Source organism: Lupinus angustifolius, chromosome LG19 (genome assembly GCF_001865875.1).
Source record: "Lupinus angustifolius cultivar Tanjil chromosome LG19, LupAngTanjil_v1.0, whole genome shotgun sequence".
Lineage (NCBI taxonomy): Eukaryota > Viridiplantae > Streptophyta > Magnoliopsida > Fabales > Fabaceae > Lupinus > Lupinus angustifolius.
Genome location: NC_032027.1, coordinates 11,217,697 through 11,242,539, shown reverse-complemented (window position 1 = coordinate 11,242,539; position 24,843 = coordinate 11,217,697). Strand labels below are relative to the sequence as shown.

General features: G+C 32.3%; 3 protein-coding genes and 1 non-coding gene across 5 annotated transcripts; 2 read left to right on the top strand and 2 right to left on the bottom strand.

Moving 5' to 3' along the window:
* LOC109334690 (F-box/kelch-repeat protein At3g61590-like) lies at positions 187–2,448 on the top strand. The gene is made up of 2 exons (XM_019570583.1): positions 187–437; positions 1,136–2,448. The coding sequence occupies exon 2, from the start codon at positions 1,155–1,157 to the stop codon at positions 2,370–2,372; it is 1,218 nt and encodes a 405-aa protein (XP_019426128.1). The 5' UTR covers positions 187–437; positions 1,136–1,154; the 3' UTR covers positions 2,373–2,448.
* On the bottom strand, positions 2,945–4,899 carry LOC109334689 (BTB/POZ domain-containing protein POB1-like). The gene is made up of 5 exons (XM_019570581.1): positions 4,669–4,899; positions 4,415–4,590; positions 4,272–4,335; positions 3,868–4,147; positions 2,945–3,763 (listed from the first exon to the last, which is right to left on the bottom strand). The coding sequence occupies exons 1-5, from the start codon at positions 4,859–4,861 to the stop codon at positions 2,953–2,955; spliced, it is 1,524 nt and encodes a 507-aa protein (XP_019426126.1). The 5' UTR covers positions 4,862–4,899; the 3' UTR covers positions 2,945–2,952.
* TRNAM-CAU lies at positions 5,206–5,277 on the bottom strand. Its single transcript has one exon. It is a non-coding gene; the product is annotated as a tRNA-Met (tRNA).
* LOC109334691 lies at positions 6,121–23,545 on the top strand. Of its 2 annotated transcripts, XM_019570585.1 has the most exons (4): positions 6,121–6,773; positions 6,937–7,195; positions 7,480–7,502; positions 23,534–23,545. In XM_019570585.1, the coding sequence occupies exons 1-3, from the start codon at positions 6,305–6,307 to the stop codon at positions 7,496–7,498; spliced, it is 747 nt and encodes a 248-aa protein (XP_019426130.1). In that variant the 5' UTR covers positions 6,121–6,304; the 3' UTR covers positions 7,499–7,502; positions 23,534–23,545. The 2 variants fall into 2 exon arrangements, with proteins under 2 accessions (XP_019426130.1, XP_019426129.1); XM_019570584.1 differs by lacking the exon at positions 23,534–23,545 and having other exon boundaries at positions 7,480–7,575.

Genomic DNA, 24,843 nt, shown 5'->3' with positions numbered 1-24,843 from the left:
TTGATTCCAAGTGGTCAAAGTATCTTTAGGTACATACTTCAACCAAAGTCTTGCATGGTCTTTCAGAGAGGAATGGAATAGGATGATATATTTGTATAAGATGATATATTATTTCCCACCTTATATTAATTTGGTGTAATAATTAAAATAGAAAAAAATGTAAAGACACGCGCCATCTCTCTCTTCCTTCTCTAGAAAACACAAAACTCTGACACTCTTTTTCTTCACTGCCTTCTCTTCATTTCAATGTGTTTCTTATATCATTATGAACCCATTTCATTCTTCTTCCATTTCAAGTAATACCCATAATCTCTTCTCCCTAAAGTTCAATCCTTTTTTTGAAACTCTCTCTATTCCACTACTTTCATTGCACCTCCTAAAGCTTCTTCCTTTCTATCTTTCTTTTCTCCCCACACTGTTGGAGTCTCTCAAATAAGGTATCTTTAATCTTCATCACATGTGCTTCACTTTTCATTTCTAAAAATCTCTCCTTTAAAACCTTATTTTTGTTATTGCATCTACGTCTTCATTGATCTCTATCTGATTTATAGAATTTTGATATCAGCAAGTGCTTCTATTAATTAGTTTTGATTGGATATTTGGGTCAATAGGTATTTCACTATTTCACCATTTCATTTTTCTTTTCTTAGGGCTTCATGCTAAAAGGTTATGGAGAATTGCTTTCTATTAAATAATGGTGTTCCTTTGTTCAGAAATGAGTAAAACAACATTGCTTTTGGATTAACATATTGTCAACTTTTGTTTCAAAATACCAAATCATTCTTAGTATTTCTCATTCTGTGGTATTTGGCTGTGATTTTATGTATTTTATCAGCATTCTGTGTTGTAAAATACCAAATTAAGATTCTGAAAAGGGGACTAATCTTCTGTATTCTTCTATTGTGTTTTTTGCTCATTCAATCTTGTTGATGTTCTTCCTATGGTACTATTAATTGCATGTTCTAAAATGGTTGTTTCATTTCTAATAAGGTTTTGTTTTGAACATGATAAGATAGTATATCTTAATGATCTGGTATATTTTCAGGTGATAAAATCCCCATGCTTTTTCCTTATTTGGTGTTAGGATGGTTTAATAATCAGTTTTTTTTCTTGCTTTTTTTAATATTGTCATTAGGCCTTTCCTTTCAACTCCTATGAGGGGAGAAACATTATGGATCAGCCACTATGACAATGCTGCACGAATGGAGAATGGGAAGTTTGATGCAATTTCAGAACTCGACGAGGAAGGTGATAAAGAAGCAACTGCTGTTTCTTTAGATGTAAATTTACCCGATGACTTATTGGAAATCATCCTAGCTTATCTTCCCATCGCAAGCATTTTCAGAGCTGGTTGTGTGTGTAAAAGATGGCACATGATTGTTCATTCTAAAAGATTTTTATGGACCCTTTCACATGTTGGACCACAGAAGCCTTGGTACTTCATGTTTACTAGCTCTTATCAACCGATCGGTTATGCTTATGATCCTGTCCTTCGGAAATGGCATGGCATAGAACTTCCATTCATCGAAACTTCTAATTGGTTCATTGCTTCTTCATGTGGCATGGTTTGCTTCATGGACAATGACAGCAGAAGCGAATTATGTGTCTGCAACCCTATTACCAAAACCTGCAGGAAGCTCAAGGAGCCACCAAGTTTGAAAATTTCTGATTATAGCGCATTAGCGTTCTCAGTTAACAGGGAATCTCAGAGTTATGCCGTCGCAATTGTTAAATCGAAACAAGTCCCTGAGAACTTTTTTCAATGGGATATCTCAATTAATATATACGACTCTGAGGAAGTAACCTGGGGGACGTCTATAACCGAGGTTTTGACAGGATGGAGAGGTGGTGATGAGAGTGTGATATGTAATGGAGTGTTATACTTTTTAGTTTACTCAGCCGGGGTTGGTCCACCAGAAAATCGCCACGCTCTAATTGCATACAATGTGTCGAGCCGTGATCCTCAAGTTCGCTTAGCGAGGAGCTTTATTCAAGTACCCTGTTCTCTAACATGTGGCCGTCTGATGAATATGAAGGAGAAGCTTGTGATGGTGGGAGGAATCGGTAAACTGGATCGACCAGACATAATTAAAGGGATTGGTATCTGGATTCTGAATGATAGAAAGTGGGAAGAGATTGCTAAAATGCCCCACAAATTCTTCCAAGGCTTTGGAGAACTGGATGATGTTTTTGCGAGCCGTGGTGCCGATGATCTAATTTATATTCAGAGTTATGGAGCTCCGGCACTTCTCATTTTTGACATGAATCATAAGCATTGGAAGTGGGCACAGAAGTGCCCTGTGACAAAAAGGTTCCCATTGCAACTTTTCACTGGTTTTTGCTTTGAGCCTAACCTTGAATTTGCTCCATAGTTCTTTCCATACAATTTTAAGATCTGATATTGATACTTGTGTCTGAAGTTATTTAAGTGTTTCAAACGCATAACAGTTCATACAAGACGTAATTAATGGTTACTGGAATATTTATCATTGATAGCATTTGAAAACACTATAGCTATATTGGTCTACCTTTTCTTTTTCTCTTCATCTATGATAGAGCATTATAACGTCATTCGATCCATTTAGTCGATCTTACCTAGTAGTGGGATATAAAGGTTTGTTGTGCAATATTAATTGTTTTCGTTTTCATCTATGATAGAGCATTATAACGTCATTTGATCCATTTACGCAATATTAATTGTTTTCATTTTCTGCACACCTACACTCTACCACGAGTCAAACATAAGTGAAGTAGAGAAAGCATTTCACAACTCTTTTACCTTTGGGCACAAGTACACAAAAGAGGACAAGTCAATATAACATTTGATCTTATGACTAGCCACCAAAAGTGCACATGGCTTGGATATTACGTTAAGGCTACAGCACATTGCCACAAAAAATAAGGTCAAACCTACAACCTAAAATACAAAAAGTTTACTGATATAGATCCAGGTCAGTGTTTGATGGTGAGCTCAGCTCGAAGGTGGAGTATGCCATTAATGAAGTAAAGGCTATCCTCAGCCATGAACGATGTCCATGGAATTGCAAACAAGTTTCTATATCCAACCGCTTTTCCTCCCGTGAATATGTAATTGCCTTTGTACTTGCTAACAAATTCCTCCATTGGCCTGGACCTTGCAGCAAACTCATAGTCAACAGCAAAACTAACCGATCCCCTTTCCTGCATTCCCAAGAACAGGCCAAAGCAATGGACAGAACTTTGCTGGTCCATGTTGCAATGTGCCGATAGGAAAAACCCTTGTCCGCCTAAATGGAATGCCTGGGAATAAACCCGCCCAGATGGGAACAAATTGGTGCACTCCTCCCACTTCAGATCTAAGTAGACCACACACTGTTGCCGTGGAAGCTCAAATTCCACCACCTTAATAGGCCGATACTTGTATGATCGCTCCACAAAAATACGGTTCAAGGAAGCAGACTCAGAAGCTAGTATTCGTTGGCGGTGTGGAGCTTCGGCCTTGAAAAAGAGAGCCTCAAGTACAAGCTTGGATGCACCTTCATGCTCAAAGTCGTTACAGGTCAGGACCTTCTTGAGCTTTCGGCAGGTCATGTAAGGGAAGCGAATTAAACGGGCAAGCCGTGTACCTAGGACTTCTCTCCTCTCTTCCACTTTTGGGTACTGCGTGCGAACCCACTTCAATACAAAATCATATACAGCATCCTCTGATGGAACCTGGAGATCATCACTAGATAATATTGCTTCTACTCCAGCAAGAGGCAAGCCCATAACCTCTTCCTGGAACCTGATCATATGTGAAACATATTAGCATTGAAATGGGAAAAGCACATTTGAGATTTAGAGAAAAGCATGTGTTTTCTCCAAAGGAATAAGAAATGAGTCCCGTACTTGGTTATATCTTTGTATCGACTGGCAAGGTACTGCTTGGCTGCATCAGTCAATGGTTGAACTGCATCGGCCATTAAGACACTAGAAGGAAGGTGAAGGTAAAGCAATGCAGAGTCAGGTGTCATAGGCATATTCCGCAATAATCGGCTACAGTATCTCATACATGAAGCAACTTCAAATTTATCAGCAGCCATCAAGACATCCAAGAGTGCAGGTGGTGAAGTATTGGGCAAGGTATTACTGTACATAAAATTCAAAAGCTCCATAAGAGCAGCTTCCTCTGTAGCATGCAGAAGAAGAAGAAGAAGAAGAAGAAGAAGAGAAGTTGTAATGCAAGTAGAAATGTGAGTAAGCAAGTAATGTAAAAAGTAAAAAGTAAAAAGCATTAAACATATTGTTTATACCAGAGGAATTAATTGTGAGGGTGACATGTCTCTCTTGTGATTCCCTCATCCCATTTGAGAAAAGCTGCAAAATAGGAATAATGAAATATAATCAAAGCAATAAAGAAGAAACATCAAACATCAGAAAGATGAAACATGTGTACCTTGTAGAAGAAAGGACTCTTAGCCGCTAAGATAGGAGAACTGATATGAAGTGTTCTGACTCTCATAACTGAAGTGGTTTCTTCAACCATTGCATCTATCTCTTCATCTTGATTCTCGCATGGCACACAATCATCGATATCAGTTTCATTCTCGTTCATAATTTGCTCAACCACAACTGCAAACAACAAAGGAATGAATGAATGAATCCCTTTCAAATTATGAATAATAATAATAATAATAAATAAATAAATACCGTTATGATTGATGATAGCATCTTCGCGCCTCCGTTTACGGTGGGTATCAGAATCGGAGATGGTGGAGCAGGGATCGGAATGGATACGTGTATGAAAGGGGATAGTGGTAATCTCAATACGAAGGATTCTATCTGAGAAATTACTGTCATTGAAAGCGAAACCAAAATCACCATCCGATTTCAATTCTTTCATTCTTTCTTTCTTTCTTTCTTTCAAACCAAAACCCTTTCTCTATTCTATACACAAACAGAACATGCTTTTGCTTTTTCAATTTCTCCTCTTTTATAATTATTATTTATTATTATAGTTATAGACTTACAGTTATTATTATTGTTATAACAAAGGAAGCTCTTAACTTGCTCTGCTAACCAATCAATAAATTACATCAGGATATTGTTTTACTTTTTAACCATTTTCTATTCATTTTTTGGTAATATTATTAGGAGTAGCAATATTTGGTGGTCAAATCCAAAATCCAATGTGAATTGTAGCAAACATGTCTATCTCTAAAAAAAGAAGAGAAAGCTACACTGAAATATCAGAGCCAGGTTTCGATCCTGGGACCTGTGGGTTATGGGCCCACCACGCTTCCGCTGCGCCACTCTGATTATTGATATTTTGGTGATTATGCATCTTAATGGGTTATTACCTCTATACCCATCATGTTAAGATTGTTTCCCAAAACCAATAAGCAAACTTTATAAATCCCCACCAAATAAGTCTTCAAATATTAGAATAACCACTACATTGGTTCTTATAGAGACTTAAAATTAACACTTCATAATGCTCATTTTATCATTTAGGCACTTGTTTCATAACCATTTTTTTAAACAACAACTTAATGTATATCTATTAGGAACAATATAATGTTTTATTCTTACTTGTGATAACAAAACTATATCTCAAGGTGATCGATTTTCAATCAATGGGATCAGCAATTGTTGAATGAGACAATTGCACCTTTAAGGGAACTAGCTCCTCATTTAAAAAACAAGAAATATCCTAGAAATGACCAATTCACTTTTGTTTTATATATTTTAAAATTTTATAAGGTTGAACATCCTAAAATAAAAGGGGAAATTTATCATTTTAAAATGAGTGTTTTTAGATTTAGTGGAAGATAAATTTGATGTTGTAATATGGCTTTAAAGGGTTTATTGTGATGTGAATTAAGAATAGATGCACATAAATCTCTTATTTGCTCATTTCCTGCCTCATATTTCTCCATGTCTTTCTTTAGCTTTCCATACATTTCCCTAAACCCTTGTTTATAATTTTGTCCAACCTCCTCTTACCTCTAACAATCCCCTATTCTATTCCATTCCATTATCTTATCTCTTCTCTTCTCATACATCTATTAGATCTAACCCCTACCTACTAATGCCCCTCTTCAATTTCAACAACAATTTAACAAATAACATTCATATTCTATAACTACTTCTATTTATTTTCCATAGTATCACATAATTGATATATATTGTTTCTCATTTCCATCCCCTTCAATTCCATTTCAACCATCAATCTCATCAAATACATACATTTTTGCATTCATATTCTAAAACATATTACTACAAGATCAACATTCTTAAAGAAGTTTGAGTAAATGAATTAAGTAATATAAATAACACAATTATAATGACATCGCCAATATCAGCACCAACACCATCACCAGACCCAACAACAACACCAATGCTACAAAAACCACCTGGTTACAAATCCCCCTTCAAAGAATCAACGCCGTCGCGTAAACCGGTGCTCCCACCAACCCTCCGCCCAAAAAAGAAGCGTCATTGTGGTTGCTGTTGCATATGTTGTTGTGTCATCTTTATCATCATCTTTGTCCTCATCTGTGCCATTGCCATCGCTGCTGGCATGATATACATTGTCTATGACCCTAAATTACCAGAGTTTAATGTTTCTTCTTTTCGTTTGAACAATATTAACGTGACACAAAAGCCAGATGGTGTTTACCTCAATGCTGAAACCATAGCAAAGGTGGAGGTGAAGAACAAGAGCGGGAAAATGGGGTGGTTGTTTGATGAAACTAAGGTTGATGTTACAGCAGAAAATGGTGATCTTGATTTAGGGACTACAACAGTGCCAGGTATAGATATAATAGTCTTGTGTTTTTCTGAAATGGCATTAGTTGTTTCAGTTTGGTTTCATGTTATATCAACAACATGTAGATTAGATATGATTGTGTCTATGCAAGTCTTATTTGTATGTAACATTATTATTGAATACATATATATATATATATATATCAGGTTTTGAGGTGAAGGAGAAGGAGATGAAGGAGTTGAATGCAGGTACAAAGATTAAGGATATAGCATTGAATGAGAGGTTGGGGAAGAAGGTGGGAGGAAAAGAGATAGTTCCGGTTGTGAATATTAGAACAAAAAGTGGTGTTGGGTTGAGTGGTTGGAAGTCATGGAAGATTGGTGTAAGTGTTGTTTGTGGAGACAAATCTTTGAAGCAACTTGAAGCTGGAGACACTCCTAAATGCACACTTACTACCCTTAAATGGTACATAACACTTCCCATCATCACTTCTATTCTAATCCTAATAATATATGCCATTCTTCAATAATAAATATAAAATGGGAGGACAAAACTTAGTTTTTATTAGGCATGCAACCAAGGAAAATAATAAATTTTAGGTAATTTGGTAACCACAATATACAAGTACAGGATATAAGAATTAGAGTGAAAATAATAAATGATTATCATATGCAATAAAATTGTGTTTGTTTAAGCACTAACAATTGACTAGTCTAATTGATAAGTTGTTGCTTATGGTTGACCTACAGGATCAAAATACACTTTTGATTAAGTTGGTGGTGTGTTCTTTTGCTGTCCATCTTTCACAATTCAGAGAGGTGAAAGTTTTGTGCTTATATTGGATAGAGTTACATTGTTTGTAAATTTAATTTATCATTGGAACAATCCACTTCTATTGTATGAATATTTTCTTTATCTGAAGGATGCTGCTTATGTTCATGAATGTTGTAGTGATAGAGAGATAGAACTCCATGTGCATATTTGTAAAGGACAATATGGTATCATTGATTAGAATCACAATATATAACATTCTGCCTTCATTAGAAACATAATATATTCACACCAATATACAGATCTTTACCTCTTGGGAAGGCTCATAGTCTCATAGAGTAGCCATTACATTTTCTTTTACTGCTATATCAGCCTATCACCTTGCACCATACTTTCTTTTCTCACCAAAGGAATTTTTATTTATTCATTATGGAGTACATCACTTTCCATCGTAGTATACATGAAATAAATATTGCTTCAATAATTTTTTGCTTCATATAAAAATGATGATGTTTTGGTTTAATCTTATTCAAATTTATTGATTTTCTATTTAAAAATACATAAAAATTGTGTTTTTAGTCTTTCATCATAGTTTAAAAGCATTCTATTTTGTATCTTTACATACAAAAGGAACAAAATTAAAGTAGGGATTAAACCCACAGATATAATCTTTACAAGGATCATAGGCTTAATTAATCTTAAAAATATAGTGAGATTAAACATAGTAAAATAATACATTTTTTTGGATGTATAAAATAATGTTTGTTGATAATTTTTATTTTGAAATTTAAGAGTGTTTAGTTATATGGTGTTTTTATTTTTATTTTTTATTTTGAATTTATCTTGACTCTGCCCATAGGAGGAGGATTCATATACTACTCATGCAATGCCAGTCTGTACATTGGTCCTTTTCTTCACTCCTTTGTGAAGTTCCAATACTTTTCTTCTGTCAATTTACTTTCCATGGGAAAAAATTGATAAGAACTTAATTATCTTAATTAAATACCTGGTCTTAATTTCATGGTTCATAATAATTTAATTTCACGGTTCTTAACAGTTTTCAATGCATGAAAACTGAAAAAGATCATTGCAATAAACTCAGTAAAAACATCTATACATACATAAATAGACTTACCGTTATATCATTCCAAATGATATTCTTCAAGCTATCCAATATCTTATCATTTCAAGAGCTGATTGATATCGTCATATTCTTTCTAACGATAACTCTAGTGTAGCTTACCAATGTATTGTCACCATTCATATTTAATGGTTGACCTTTTATGTTTCATTTAACCGGTAACTTGATATTTTTACTCCTAGCACGAATGAAATTCTTCATAACTGTCAATCCACGTGAAGTACATTTTTGACTTTGTAGGGTTGCATCATCACCATTATGACAATCCATTGTTGAAGTTTTCTAAGTGAATAAAGAGTTTTCTAAGTGTATTAGGTTTTCTTAGTATATGAAATTTTCTGCATATACAAGTTTAAGAATGTAGAGGGGAGTGAATGATGTTTTGAGTTTTAATAAACATTTGTAACATTCAACGATGCTCGTTGTAATGAGTGTTATTAATATTTGACATTTAACAACACTCATTAAAGTGAGTACATTAAATGTGTTTGATTTTAACATTCAACAATACTCATTACAACAAGTAATATTGAATGTTTTTTCGCCTACGATATTTAACATCTTTCGTTAAAGCAAATCCTAATAAATGTAATAGGCGGATTTACATTCAGAGATTGCTTCATTGAGCGTTGTTGATTATTATTTTTTGGATAAATAAATTAGACATTCATGCATTCATATAATAGATTAATTAAATAGAATTTTAGATTATTAATATTAGTGCTAGAAATCTTTTAAAGTTGTTATTAAAAATTCACAAATATAATTTGAGATTAGAAAATGTATCAACTATCTAATTTATTCATAATAGAAATATGTGTTAATATTCATTTAATTTTTGATTAAAAATAATATACAATGTCATGAAAAGACACGAGTTTCAGTAGCGCTCATTAGAAAGAGCGATGTTTTATGCAAATCAACACCGCTTGCTTCAAAGAGTGTTGTTGAATCTTTGACGCATACATTTGACAATGCTCATTGCAGCAAATGTTGTTGAATGTGTATTTGTCAATTACAATTAACAATGATTGCTTCAACGAATGTTGTTGATTATCTTTCACCTTACATTTAACAATGTTCTACTAATAAGTGCGTGAACACCTAATTTTGTCTGGCCCAAAATACTTTTTTAATTTATTTTTTTGCAAATAAATATAAAACAATGCTTTCATAGAGTTATTATGAAAGTTGAGCCCAAATTAAGGTTTTTAACCCCTTTTGAGTTTTCTTAGAGTCGAAAAAATTAACACTCAAATGGATTACCATAATTTTTAGACTATTTTAAGAAAAAATGTTTGGATATTATCTATCACAAAATGACATTTTTACGTGTTCCAAAACAAAAAATATTTAAATTTGAATTTTCATTAATGATTAAAATACTCATTCGGGTAGGGAAGTAGGTGAGGGAAGGAATGAAGCTCTGCTAGGGCTTGCTTACCTCCAACATTTTTGGATCACAAAAATCATCATGTCAACGAAACCAGTTATCCTTTGGATTTTTCTAGGCAGATCTGAAGATGTAACCACACAAAAAGTCCTTATACCTCAAACAAAGAAATCTTTTGTTCAAGCAGTGAATAACGCATGTGCCATTGCTATCTCTTAACTTCCACAACCTTGCCTAAAGCGAGATGTAATAGCCATAAAAATACTAGAAGCTAACTATAAAGCAGATCTTCAAAGATGTAAGAACCATTTCCATGACATGCTTATTCTCTCTAAAGGAGATATTCCTATTAAATTTGCAGACTTAAAAGCTAAACTAACTACGTTGTGGAGCATGATTGGAAAATGGAATATGATTTCCTTAGGGGGAGAGCTTCTATGATTTTTTTCTCAACAGTGGAAGATATGAGATCAGTGTGTGCCATAGGATCTTGGAACCTCAAACCTGGATTCCTTCGACTATTTTTATGGACACCTAATTTTAACCCAAACTTGTAGATGTTGTCACACTCTTAGTGTTGGGTAAAAATAATGGGGCTTCCACAAAAATATTGGAGCCTAATGATTATCTTCGTAATAGCAGGGGTATAGGAACTCCAATATTATTATATGAGACCACTAATAAAAGATCATTTGGCCATTTTTATGAAGTTATAGTGGATATAAACCTTAAAGCTTCTATGCTAGATCATATCTTAGTTGAAAGGGAAGAATTCGCGTTGTTCATATCCATAGAATATGAAAATATTCCAGAGTTTTGCTTTGGGTGTCAATCTGTAAGACACTTCCAACTGTTGAAGAACATCCACGAAAGAAATGGCAGAGGAGATCTCCAAACCAGTTGCTAGGAAAACTCAACCAATGGAGACGGTGTTTCAACCTATGAAGGAAAATGAGTTATTTATTAACATAGAGATAGAAAACATGGAAGATCTTAATCAGGTTAACCTTACAAAATGAGTCACAAACAAGATCCTCTAATGAGGAGTTGAGTGTTACAAGCATGGAAAACACTTTTGCAATTGTATCCCCAAATAATCCTCAAATGGAAAATGATACATTCCTAGTTCAACCTATAGAGGAAACCAAAAACCAAATGCTGCAAGGAACATGCGAATTGTTGGCAATCTTTGGAGAAATGAAGAAGTGGAAGAAGAGGGTTCATTCACTATGGTTTTAACACAGTCTCAAAAGAATAGGCAAAAAAAGAAGGGTACTCAAGAGAGGATGCACTATACCCGTAGAGGTGGCTATCTCAAAACTACTCAATGATAGTTCTCTACTGGAATTGTTAAGGTATAGGCAACCTTAACAGAAGGTTGGTGTTGAAAAATATTACTTTAGCTAATAAGCTTAATATGGTTTTCATTTCTGAGCCCAAGATAATCTTTGAGGATATAAATCCTTTGTTTTGGTCTTAGTTAAATCTAAAGATATTTGTGGTGAATGATATAAGTCCTATGATGCCTAGTATTTAAGGGTTGTGCAACAAGGATCTAGTCTCTAATGTGATAGCTAACACAACTCAACAAATATCTAACTCTATCTCAATTGAGAATCAAAACATTTTTCTGTGTGCAGTGTATGCATATACTTATTATATTCAAAGATGACAGCTTTGGACTGAGATTCAAAGTCTTATGAATGTTCATGTTGGCCCTTGGTGTTGTGCGAGAGACATTAATGTAGTCTTTGGGGCTAATAAATATAGGGGTTTAAGATTGCCTTCTAGAGTCCCATATGTGGAATTCAAAGCTTTTTTATGATAATTCTAGCCTAATTCACTTATAAACATGGGGAGCTGACACTACGTCATATTTAATATACAACAACACATATTTAACACCGCATTCTAGAATAACACTGTTAATAAAAAAGGCGGAAGCTAAACAATAGCACATACTAAAGCATAGGCTATTAAATTGGATCCACGGATAACACTTCCACAACACATGTGTTTATAAGCGTTGTTGAATGAATATTGTATTATAAGGGTGATATTTAACAGTAGGTTTTTAAGCGTGCACTGTTATTTGGAATATATTCAACAACACTTCATTAAACAATCGATGTTAAATATTACATATCAATAGCGCCACATTAAACAAGTGTTGTTGATCAAGTTTTAAAATTATTATCACATATTTTTATTAATGTCATTAAAAATTATATTGACTTTAATGTCATTATTTGCATGCCATTATTCGTGTTATTATTTGAATGTCAATAAAAATCACAATTACGTAAATATTCTACATATTTAATTAATTATTATTAATACTATGTCATTATTTAATATATGTATTTTTTAATTGATAATTGTGTCGATTTTTTAATTTGAAGGCTCTTTAACAGTTTTATCTCAGGATTGCATTGTTAGTTAATATATCATCAACAATGCTTGTGAAAGTTGGCATTGTTATAGAGTACTCAGCAACATCGCTACCTTAAAAAAACGTTATTGATGAGTACTCATCAACAACACATTCTTAAATAAGTGATGTTGATGTGTTACGATGTTTTAAATATCAGAAGTTGAAACACTTACCTCTACACCCTTAAAACTTCTACGATAAAAAACTCTCAAACCCTTTAAACTTTCAAACACTCAAAACACTCAAAAACCCTCATACAACTTCAAAATCTTCATCAATGGCTTCTCACAATGATGACTCTCACAATGGTGATGATGCAACAGTACCTACTACTCTTTTCAAACGTCCTCCTCATGGAATGACTTGCATGAAGAAGGTGATTTGTGCAAGAAGTATGAACGTGAAGATGCTGGTTGAATGGAACACAAAAGGTCAATCATTAAACAAGAAAGGTGGCAACACTTTGGTAACCTTCATCGTGGTCACGGTTAGATAAAATGTGCATATCGCATTCAACTCTTAGACTGATGTTCGGTTGAATCTCGTGAAGGAGCATTTTTGGAATGAGATTACAGTAATTTTCCATTTAAATTTTTGTATATTTGTGTTTTCATGCAATGTATATATGTTTTCATGCAATGTATATGTGCTTTCATGCACTATATACGTATTTACGTGTTATACAGTAAAAGTGCAATGTATATGTGTTTTCATGCACCGTATATATATATGCATGTATTTAATGTTTTCACAGTTCTGATTTACGTGTTGTATTTATGTGTTTTAGTCAACTTTTGATATTGGTGAGGAGTACAAGGATTACATCCTTAAATCGGTTGAACATGCTCTTCGACAATTCTAAACCGATGTCGGAAAGCTTGTTAGAGATGTCGATGGCAAATCCAACCAGATATGTAAATCATATTCAAAAGGAGGATTGGAAGACTTTTGCTACTCTACGCACACAAGACGAGTCTTTCTTTCTAAAATTATATTTTTTTTTGTATATAAACTTTGTACTTATGCTTTTGTATATATATATATATATATATGATTGTTGATGTTACTGTTGTTTGTTTTTGCATAAAGTAAGCAATGAAAACCGCAAGAGGACATCTAAACCTTTGTATCCATACAGAGCTTCCCAAGCAGGGTATAGAGGAGTTGAAGAAAATATTGTAAGTATTGTTACATTTTAAGTATATTATTAGTTATGTTTTGTATCCATAATTAATTACATTATTAATGGTTATGTTTTTGCAGCTTGAGCAAACCGATACTTCTTCGAGTTCATACAAGTAAATCTTGATGTTCTATGGCTGGATGCCCGTAAGAACAAGCAAGGCGTAATTGACAATGAAAAAGTTTAAGAAGTGACAAAACGTGTTGTAAGTTCTTATCATTTAGTTAAACATGATTTCCATATTTTATTTATTAATGTGATCGATGAATTAACACTATGTGTTTTCTTGATGTGCATGTTTCCCTAAAAAAATGAAGAGCTAAATACTTCGGATAGTCAACACAAGATACTTGATGAGGCTGTAGGACCGCGTCAGTACTCAGGCTGTGTCTAGAGGGCAGGTTTTGGGGTGACCAAGAAGTCATTTGTAACCCAAAAGAAGCGTGCTACCCGATCTGAATTGGATCGGATCCAAAAATAATTGGAATTTATCATGAAATGCTATAGTCAATTTGAACATCTACTTCAACTGAAGGATGATGAGGTGCGCCAAGCTGGCGATCTCCCATGTAGTGTCAACGAGAGTTGCTCAAAGGCTATTCATCAAAACATTACCATTCGTGAGGTAATTTAGTGTTAACTAATGGATTCATGTAATTGTATTGACACAAATCATCTCAAACAATTATATATATATATATATATATATATATATATTAATCATATTTCAGTCAAGGTTATACTTATATACTTACTTGATTATAATTGTAGATCCCCTGCCAAACCAACTACAAAGATATTGTCTATTATGTGTTGAACTACATGATGGAGATTATTCGGCAGTGGCCAACTTCAGTCCAGTTTGATGCAGAGTCATACACAGAAGACCAAGTTACCCAGATTAGGGAAGATATGACAAAATATGTACTTACTTTTAAATAGTATGACAGGGAATTCAATGTATAGATTAGGTTGTAGCATAGGAATTCAATATATAGTCACATAGATATACAACAATGTAATTAGTATATTAAGCTATTATGGTGTAATCAGTGTTTTGTTCTGGTATATATGTGAGAATTTTGTTTTATTCAACAATGTAATTTTGGAGTTGAATATATATATATTTGTTTTGTAGCATAATCTATTTTGCAGCTTGATGTATGTATCTGTTCAATATATGTTTGGTTCCTCATGTTTTTTGATCTTACTAGTTTGGTCCCTCATATTTTTCGACTTTACTAGTTTGGTCCCTCAAATTTTGAAAAATCCAAAGTAGTCCCAAAAAATTTAAATGTGGATCAAATTAGTCAATTTAGTATGTTTTTCAATACTTGATAGGGATTAATTTGACCCTAACAGGAAATGTTTGACCCACATTTGAAAGTTTTGGGACCATTTTGGGTTTTCCATTTTTTGAAGGATCAAACTAGTAAGATCAAAAATCATGACGGATTAAAATGAGTATTTACTCTTTCAGGTTTGCATGATATTTCTATTTAGTATTTACTTTTATAGATTCATGGATAAAATGAAGATAAAAAATGCAAAGGAAAAGTTGAAGCCTCTCAAATTGAGGTAACTTTTGATATGGTTCTTGGTATAATATTTTCCAGGTTAAGCATATTATAAAAATTTGAAGATGATGATAACTCTTAGTACAAGTCTTCTGCTTCATATGAAATCAGTTATACCTATCTATTTCACTAGAGGGTGTTCACAAAAAAAGGCAAAAATAAAGAATGTGATGTCGGAAACATGTAGGGTAACATAGTAAAAACAGATCGATGTCAGGTTGAAAACCTAATAATACAACTTACGAACATAATGAAGATAGCGAAATTTTGAAGTTACCTACATTAGCTATTATGGGCAATGATTAGGAAAAATTAAATGAATATCCTAAATATGGTTACTTCCTATTACCCCTCCTCAATTAGGCAAACTAAGGAAGCTTACATCATGCAGTATTCTTGGGATGACATTCGACATGTTTAATGGATAAACTTGAAAGAAATATGTCTTTAAGTAAATTGGGATGATGTTTTTATTCTCCTTCCTATTAGAATTTGAAGAATATGAAAATAGCAGAGAAGTCACCATCAATCATGCCAGTCAACGATAGTTAACAAGAATCACATTTCAATCGAGTCCATAAAATTTATAAAGAATAAGTAAATTAATTGATTTGGTATCTCCCTAGTAGAAAAGAGAATACCATGAACAAGTACAAAATTATAAACATACTTTATCAATTATATATTTTTGAATGAGATGCTATAATACTTATGCCCCTCCCCCCATCCTCCCTTTTCTTTCATAGCATTTTTACTATAGACTTTATTAAGGGTTTCAGAAATGCTTCTCCACATTTTTTCAACGATTTTTTTAATACATTTAGAAGACAAGTACAATATGCGTTTAAGTGAGCATCCTATTCAAATGGAAATTAGTATCTAAAGGACTCGATTGATATTAACACGAACTTCATGAATTGCATAATGACGCACTCTGGTTTTGGGTCGAAAATTAGTTAAACGACTTATTTGTAGTCCCCACTACGTTTTTTGTATTTTAAAATGTAAAAAACTCTATTTAAACCCATTTTAAAATACATTTTTGCTTAGACTTGAAATCCGAATTCGGGAGTATTATGGACACATGAATGTATTAGCATTTTGTATGGTCATTCTAGGTGATACCATTTTCTAATAGCATGGATAAAGTTATATATATCTTACTTTTTTTTGAATATTTTTTTTTAGAAAGGATAAAACGTATCTTTTATGTTTGTAACTGACAATATTTTATCTTGCTCCTACGTATCCCTATGAGTAAATAGGGAATTGAGACTATATAGTTCTTAGTAGAAAGATGTTGTTTGTGGGGGTGTGTCTTATTTATTTTGGGAGCATAAGCAGTGAAGCACACGATCTTCCAAGGGATGAGTTGAGGAAAAGAAGTAATTTTTTTATCAGCAATAAAATTTATTAAAATGATAAAACATATTAGGAGAACAAGTGGTACTCTTGTCCACATATTTATTTAGATATTACATCGAAAATGGCAATAAAATGGGTTCGTCTCCCAATCCACCAAAGAGTATTTAAAACTAGGAAAATGGGCATTGAGATGATTCCAAGAATCAAGAAAGATTAAATCCATTACCTCATCAAGATGAAACTGAGAGTTCTCAAATATGATTTTGTTCCTAACCAACCATATGGTCCAAATAGTAACATACCAAAGAGTCATCTGTTGTTGGTACTTTTTCTCCATCCATAACATATTGACATGCAAATAGAAGTTGATTTCAACATCATTAGAAATAATTGAGTTAAGACCAAACCTGTAGTAATTACTCGGAACTTTTCTCACATCCTTCATGTGATTGTTATTTTTTCATACATATTTATATTAATTGAGAAATATAATTATATTGTATTAGTGAAAAGATTTTATTTGTATTTTTTTTATAAAAGGTTAGTTATGACTAAATTACATCCCTTAAACAAGATTATAAAGAATATATGAATTAATTAGTTTATTATTATCTACATTTATCATCCAAGTAAATATCAATTACCAATATATTTAATATTATTACTATTAGACTATTATTGTTAGAAAGATGTGTTATTTCTACTTTAAATGAATCATTATGAATTTAATTATTGCAAGGTATCTTTTTGCTAACTAATTACTTATTATTCATATGATATACCTAATATATAGAAATGTTCTTTTTAATTATTACTACTGGTGAAAACTGAAAAAAATACTTATTATATATTAAATATATTATATATATATATATATATATAAATAAATAAGTAGAGACATAAATATGGATAAAGATAGAGATAAATTTAGACGATGAGAGATCCGTTTATATCCATATTAAGTTACACTAGTTACATTCAATCTCAACCATTCATTTTCATAAATCTAACGAACTAGACGAGTGAGTGAGATAAATGATGAGAGAGAAAAAAATAAATTTTAAATGAATGATGAGGAGAGATATGTTGGATTTAAGAAAATGAGTGACTGAAATTGAGTATAACTAGTGTAACTTAACTTCGGTGTAAACGAATTTCTCCTCAATTTAGATATATATATATATATATATATATAGAACGACTCAAGTGAGAACAATGTGTTATTGTGAGATATAAGAACAATTAATATGAATCATTAGATCTAATTTTAACAATCACAATTAAAAGATACATGCACCTGACTATTATGTGACTGATAACTAACTTTTCACTCTAATCAACTATGATTGGTTGTAAGGCTCATGCATATTGTTCTAACCATTTTTATATGATAAGTGTTCTCATAGTTTTTATATGATAATTATTCATATATATATATATATATATAGACATAGATATAAACATAGAAATAAATATAGATATGAATATGATAAAGATGACACTCATGAGGTGATAAGGTAATTATAGAATTAGGGTGCATAGTTTAGGGAATGAAGTGATAAGCGGTTGAGAGTTTTAATCTCACCACTACAAATAACTAAGAGTGAGGATTCACTTACTCCAAGAGTGAATTTTTTTAAATTTACTCCTTAACCTAGCCATCAATTTTATGGACATCTAATGGTTTAGATCTACTCATTAATTGGAAATGTTGGATTTCCCTAGAATTGATGACTAGGATGAGGAGTAAGTTTAAAAAACTTATTCTTGGAGTAAATGAATCATTCCTCAATAACAAATATACTAACATTTTTTCCAAAAAAAAATATGGATAGAGATAAGAATATAGATAGAGAAAAGGAATTTGTATTAGGTAAAGTAAAACTCAAATTAAAAAAAGAGAGGACATCATAGTTGTAAAAATAACCCTGAATTTCCAAGAACAAAAATCCTAATCTAATTTATCGTTGAATTAAAACAATAAAAATGAAGTTAGATATAAAAGCATGATACCTGAAGGTATCACTAGATTCACAAGATGACCAAAAGGTCAGTAATTCAATTTTTCGAAGTGATACTTGTTGGAAGGGCAGTCATACGCCCTGAAAAAAATTAATTTCTTACCCAAAATATGTGAGGATACTCTTGACAGTACAAAAAAGAAAGAATGAAGGTACGACAGAATCAAGAATCCTTAGCAATTAAAATGTCAAAAATTTAATATCAATTAAAATATTGTAAATATATAAAGAAAAATAATAATTAAAATTTTGTGCCTCACTAACCACTACCAAGTACAAACTATGTGAATGAGGACCCTAATGCAAATGTGATTCTTTGAATGTAGCTAGTCAAACAAACTAACTAACTTTAAGTAATTAACAAAAGCTAAAGGAATTACTAAATAAAATATCAATGCATTAAATAAGATATCAATGCATTATTTATTAATTATTTTACTTTTATATTAAGAAGAAGTTGATCTAATTGTGTAAGGTTACATTGAATTCCTAGATAAACAAAAAAGTGAAGGATTCAATTTCTATAAATGACACTTGAATGAACTAGTTCCTTACCTATAAGATATGAGTATATAGTTGGTTATACCAAAAAACATATAAAGTTTTTTACACAATTACTATATAATTCAACGTTTATATTTTTTTATTTTATTTAAGAGTAAATAATGGTTAAGATATGAATAATATATGATGCAATCAAAATATAAAAAATGCTTACACAGTAAATATATTAAACTTTTACTCATAACACGATGATAGGTAACCATATCTTTCTTTATATATTCATTCTACAATGCACCATCAAAAAAAAATCGACAATACCTATTAGTTAGTCGAAAAATTAGTAAATCAGTCTCCATATTAGTATAGTATAACAATTATACTGTTCATGCAATTATACTTATCAAATCCGACTGAACTGATCAAAACTGGTCATATTGACTTGTTTTCAATTGAATTATATTAGTCATATGGTCAATTTGAATTAAAATTATTTTTTTTAATGAAAATTATTTAATTTTACCGAAATATGGGTATGGAGGATCAAACACACAACTCTAACTTTTATTTATATTTCTAAAATATGGTTTACCATCAAGTGACACATTTTGTTTTAACTGATTATATAAATAAAAATATTTATTATATTCTTTATCATTTTTTAACATTAATATTAGTATAATATATATGTATTTCTAACTTTACCGATATGAAGTTTAATTAGTAAATCATTGATTGTTTAGTATTAATTACATAGCTACAATGTAATTTTTAAACAATAACTAAAGGAATTACTAAATAATAAAAATGAAGGAAATAAATATTATAATAAAAAATGTCATTAATGTGGCTACTCATTTTAATTTTATTAATTAAAGTAAATAAAATATCAATACATTATTTATGGAGTATTTAATATTTATGCATTGTTTGTGAATTTCTTTTATAATTGATATTAAACTTTTTTCATATGATGAGAAATCATGTCCTTTTTTTTATCTTCCAGTCATATATTCATTCTATAAATAGGCACTTCATACATTAATCTTCCATCTACGCATTCTCTATAAAAGAATAATATAGTTGGGTTTACTTCAAAAATTCTTCAACTTTGGGAAAATGGTGAAGGTTGAACAAGGAACCATTATCCATATCTTCATATTCTTGCAACTTTTACTATTTACTTCTCTTATAGTTGTTAGTGAGGGATCCATATTCTCGCGACCAACAAGGCATGTTCACGTCGTGAATTTCTTGGGCAACAATATAACTCTCAATGTTCATTGTAAATCCGATGATATTGACCTTGGTTACCATGATGTCTCCTATGGATTCAAATTTGACTTTGAATTTTATCCTAAATTAATTGGAAAAACTTCATTTTTTTGTGACTTGAAGTGGCAAGGCAAATTTCATTCGGCAAATGTTTTTAACTCTAGAACTGATACTCAAAGGTGCGCAAAGAATTGCTATTGGAGTGTAGAATCAGATCAATTATGTACATGGGGTGACGACGGTAAAGAAGTTTGTTCCCCTTGGAAGTGATGTCTTGCAATGTATTCTCCATTGTTATGATAAAATAAAAATATATGACAGTTTAAATAATTGAATCAAAATGTTAACTCTTCTCTTAAAAACTTAAAGTTTGATTGGTTTTACCCTAAGTCTGCTTTATATGTGCAAGTAATTGTAATCTCAATATCTATTAATATATCTATAGCTATTCAACATTCTCCATGAAATAAGCATAATTGACTGAAAATCTTGTTAATAAATAAATTATCAGAGAGCACGGAGAATTAGATAGGGCATAATCTTATGATATCGATCTATACTTTCCCTCCATTTGTTTGTGTCCTTTTTTTATCTAATCTCATTAATGTCATACATCAAGTACTTCATTATTTTGTCTTCTTGTAGATCACATTTGAATGTAGGGGCATTGGATTAAGTATGATCGTAAGAAGTGGAGGAAATTCAAGACACATCTAACCAACAAATACATGTTAAAAAGAATAAAAAGGAGGGTAGTTGTGGGGTACCCATTTTTTGACTAGGATGTGTGGAGTGATGGAAAATTTAACAAATAACAATAAAACTTATAATAAAGTATATATTATGGATAATAATTTCCCAACTTATTAGAATATATGAGGAGCAATAACAAATAATGACAGTAACTAAGAACACAAAAGAGATACCAAATTTTTTAACATGAAAAACCTTTCCAATGTGAGAAATAAAAATTATGGGCACAAAATAGTCAATCAAGCTTCACTATGATCAAAACAGTAATACAAAAGTGTCTCAAAATTATAATGCAAAACATGCTTAACTATACGGCATACAACAGAGCAACAAACTTGAAAACGAGAACAAAAGAATTGCTGAAAACCAGAAAATAGTTGTTGTAATAGCTCATTTTCTACCATCTCACATGACTTCTCACTGATCCAACTGTTCAGAATGAAGTACCAGAAGCTATGAACCTTCTTCCCAAATTTCAGCCTAATCCAACGGTGAACGAAGACGTGGTCGCGAATTTGTCACAACTGCTATGAGTTTCTACAGGTTGAGTTCTTTCCACTCCTCTCTCACTTTTCTATTGTCACCTTTTACCTAAATTGATTGCACTCACATCCCTCATCTGACCTCAACCCACTACATTAAGTGGGACATGTGGGTTTTAACCAATTGGGTCTTTCTCCACACAGGAAGGGATCCCAAACCCAACAAATCTCCCCCTCACAACTATGTGGAGATAATTGTCAAACTGATGATATCATAACAAGTTTCAAACTTCCACATTGATAAAGTCTTAGTCATCATACTAACATCATTATCATCTTTATGAACCTTAGCCAATTCCAACAACCTAGCATCCAAAGCATCACGTATCTAATGATACCTCACATCAATGTGTTTGAACCTAGAATGAAAAGTTGAATTCTTCTTAATATGAATTACACTTTGACTATCACAAAATAATAAGTATTTGTCTTGGACAAAATCAAGCTCCTACAAGAATTTCTTCACCCAAAGCAACTCCTTGCATGCATGCTTCTGTAATTGCAATGAACTCTGTCTCATTAGTGGATAGCATAACACACTTTTGCAACTTAGATAGTCATGCCACATCTCCCCCTTCAAACTTAATCAAGTAGCCTAAAGTGGACTTTCTAGAATCAATATCTCCAGCTATATTAGAATCAGTATAGCCCATAAGATTAGGTTTATCACCTTCAAAACAAAGCCTCAAACTAGTAGTACCACAAAGATACCTCAAAATTCATTTCACAATATTCTAATGCTCTCTACCTAGATTTGACAGAAATATACTAACTGTACCAACATCATGTGCAATATATGGTCTTGTACATACCATTACATACATCAAACTGCCCACAGAAAATGCAATAGGAACTCATTGTATATCTAATTTTGCATCTTCATTTGAAGGACTATATTTAGCACTCAACTTAAAATGAGTAGCAATAGGAGTGCTTACCATATTAACATTTCCCATCTGAAACTTCTCTAACACTCTCTTAGTATATTATTCCTGTGACAGTCAAAATTTATTTTCTTGTCTATCTCGCGTGATTCTTATACTATGAATCTGATTAGCAACCTCCATGTCTTTTATGGCAAATGACTTGCCTAATTGCTTTTTTACCCTGTCAATCATGAAAATATTTTTCCCAACAATAAGCATGTCATCAACATACAATAACATCATGATGAAATCACCATCAACAAACTTTCTAATGAAGACCCAATAATCAGAAGTAGTCTTCTTGTAGTCTTGCTCACACATAACAGACTCAAACTTCTTGTTGAAAGGAAACAAGACTATGTGTGTAGCTTGCTTCAAACCATATAGGCTATTTCTCATGCTACACACATAGTTTTGTTTCCCTTCAACAATAAAACCATCAGGTTGTTTAATAGAAATATCTTCTTTCAATTCACCATAAATGAAAGCAATTTTTACATCCATTTGCTCTACCTTCAAATCAAGAGTAGCAACCAAACTCAATACAATTCTAATGGATGACATCTTCACCACGATAGAGTAGCAGCCAAACTCATTGAGATCAACACCATTTTTCTATCTGAAACTTTTAACCATCAATCTAGCTTTATGTCTTGAAGATGTAGAATTACTTTCTTGCTTCACCTTGTAAATACACCCGTTTTCGAAAACCCTATTCCCTTTTGGCAATTTGATCAAATCAAAAGTGTGCTCATCATGCAATGACTTCATTTTATCTTGCATTGCATCCAACAACTTCTTCTTTCCTTTATTCTCCATGGCCTTATGATAATATTCAGGTCATCATCAATTTGTCACAACAACATAGTCATAAGAAGGGTACCTGGTATATGGTTTCTTCTGCCTATTAGACATTCAAAGTTGAACTTGGGGTGGTTCAAGAGCATCACCAAGATTCTCATCTTGTGACATCTTCTCGTGTTCATCTTCACCAATATCAATGGGAATATCTAACTCATTTGCAAGCTACTGATCACCAACATAATCATGTTGCTCACCATTATGAATATTATTATCAATTGTATCCAAATCATGTAGAGGCATCCAAAATAGATCAATATCAGACAATCTAGTATCTTGCTCGGGTGTAGTCTTCTTCATCTTATCGATGTCTTCAATGATTTGGTCTTCTACGAACTTCATATCATCACTTCTTACAATATTTTTCTCAACAGGATCATACAACTTGTAACCAAATTCATCTTCACCATAACCTATAAAGATGCATTGTCTTGTCTTTGCATCCAACTTGGACCTTTCATCATTTCGAACATGCACAAATGTTTATCAACTGATGACTGAAAAATGAGCATACCTAACATTCTTGCCAAATCAAATCTTGCCTAGCACATCATCATTTAAAGCAACTACAAGACTAAGATTAATAACATGTATTGTCATGTATAAAGCCTCACCCCATAAATGTTTAGGTAATTTTGCTTCAGAAAGCATACACCTAACTCTTTCAATGAAAGTCATGTTCATCCTCTCCATTAAGCCATTAAGCTGAGGAGTCTTAGGATGAGTCTTTTCATGTATAATACCTTGTTGTTTACAATAAATATCAAATGGTCCACAATATTCATCATCGTTGTCAGTACGAATGCATTTCAACTTCTTGTTAGAATGTCTCTCTACAAAAAATGGAATTGTTTGAACTTTTCCAGCACTTGGTCCTTTATCTTCAAAGCATAGACCCAAAGCTTCATTGAACAATCATAAATAAAAGTAATAAAGTAAAGTGCACCACCAAATAACTTTACCTTCAATGGACCACAAACATCGGAATGCACCAATTCAAGAAACTCTGACTTTCTTGAGGAAGGATACTTCTTAAAGGATACTCTACTATGCTTATCAGCCATCCAATGAAAACATTTCTCCAACTCTGCATTCTTCAATCCATGAAGCACATCCTTTTTAGCTAAACAATTCAACTCGTTTCACTGATATGACTAAGTCTTTGGTGCCACAAAGAAGGCTCCATATCCATGACATCCACTTTCTTTAGAAACCAAAGCTTTTTCCTAATATAATTTAGAAATTTTCTCCGCTCTGGCCACAACCAAGTTACATCTAGTGCATTTCCATTTTCCAGAACCAAAGTGATTATCATAACCACCATCATCAAGCATCCTCATAAAGATCAAATTGAATCGAACATTTGGAGC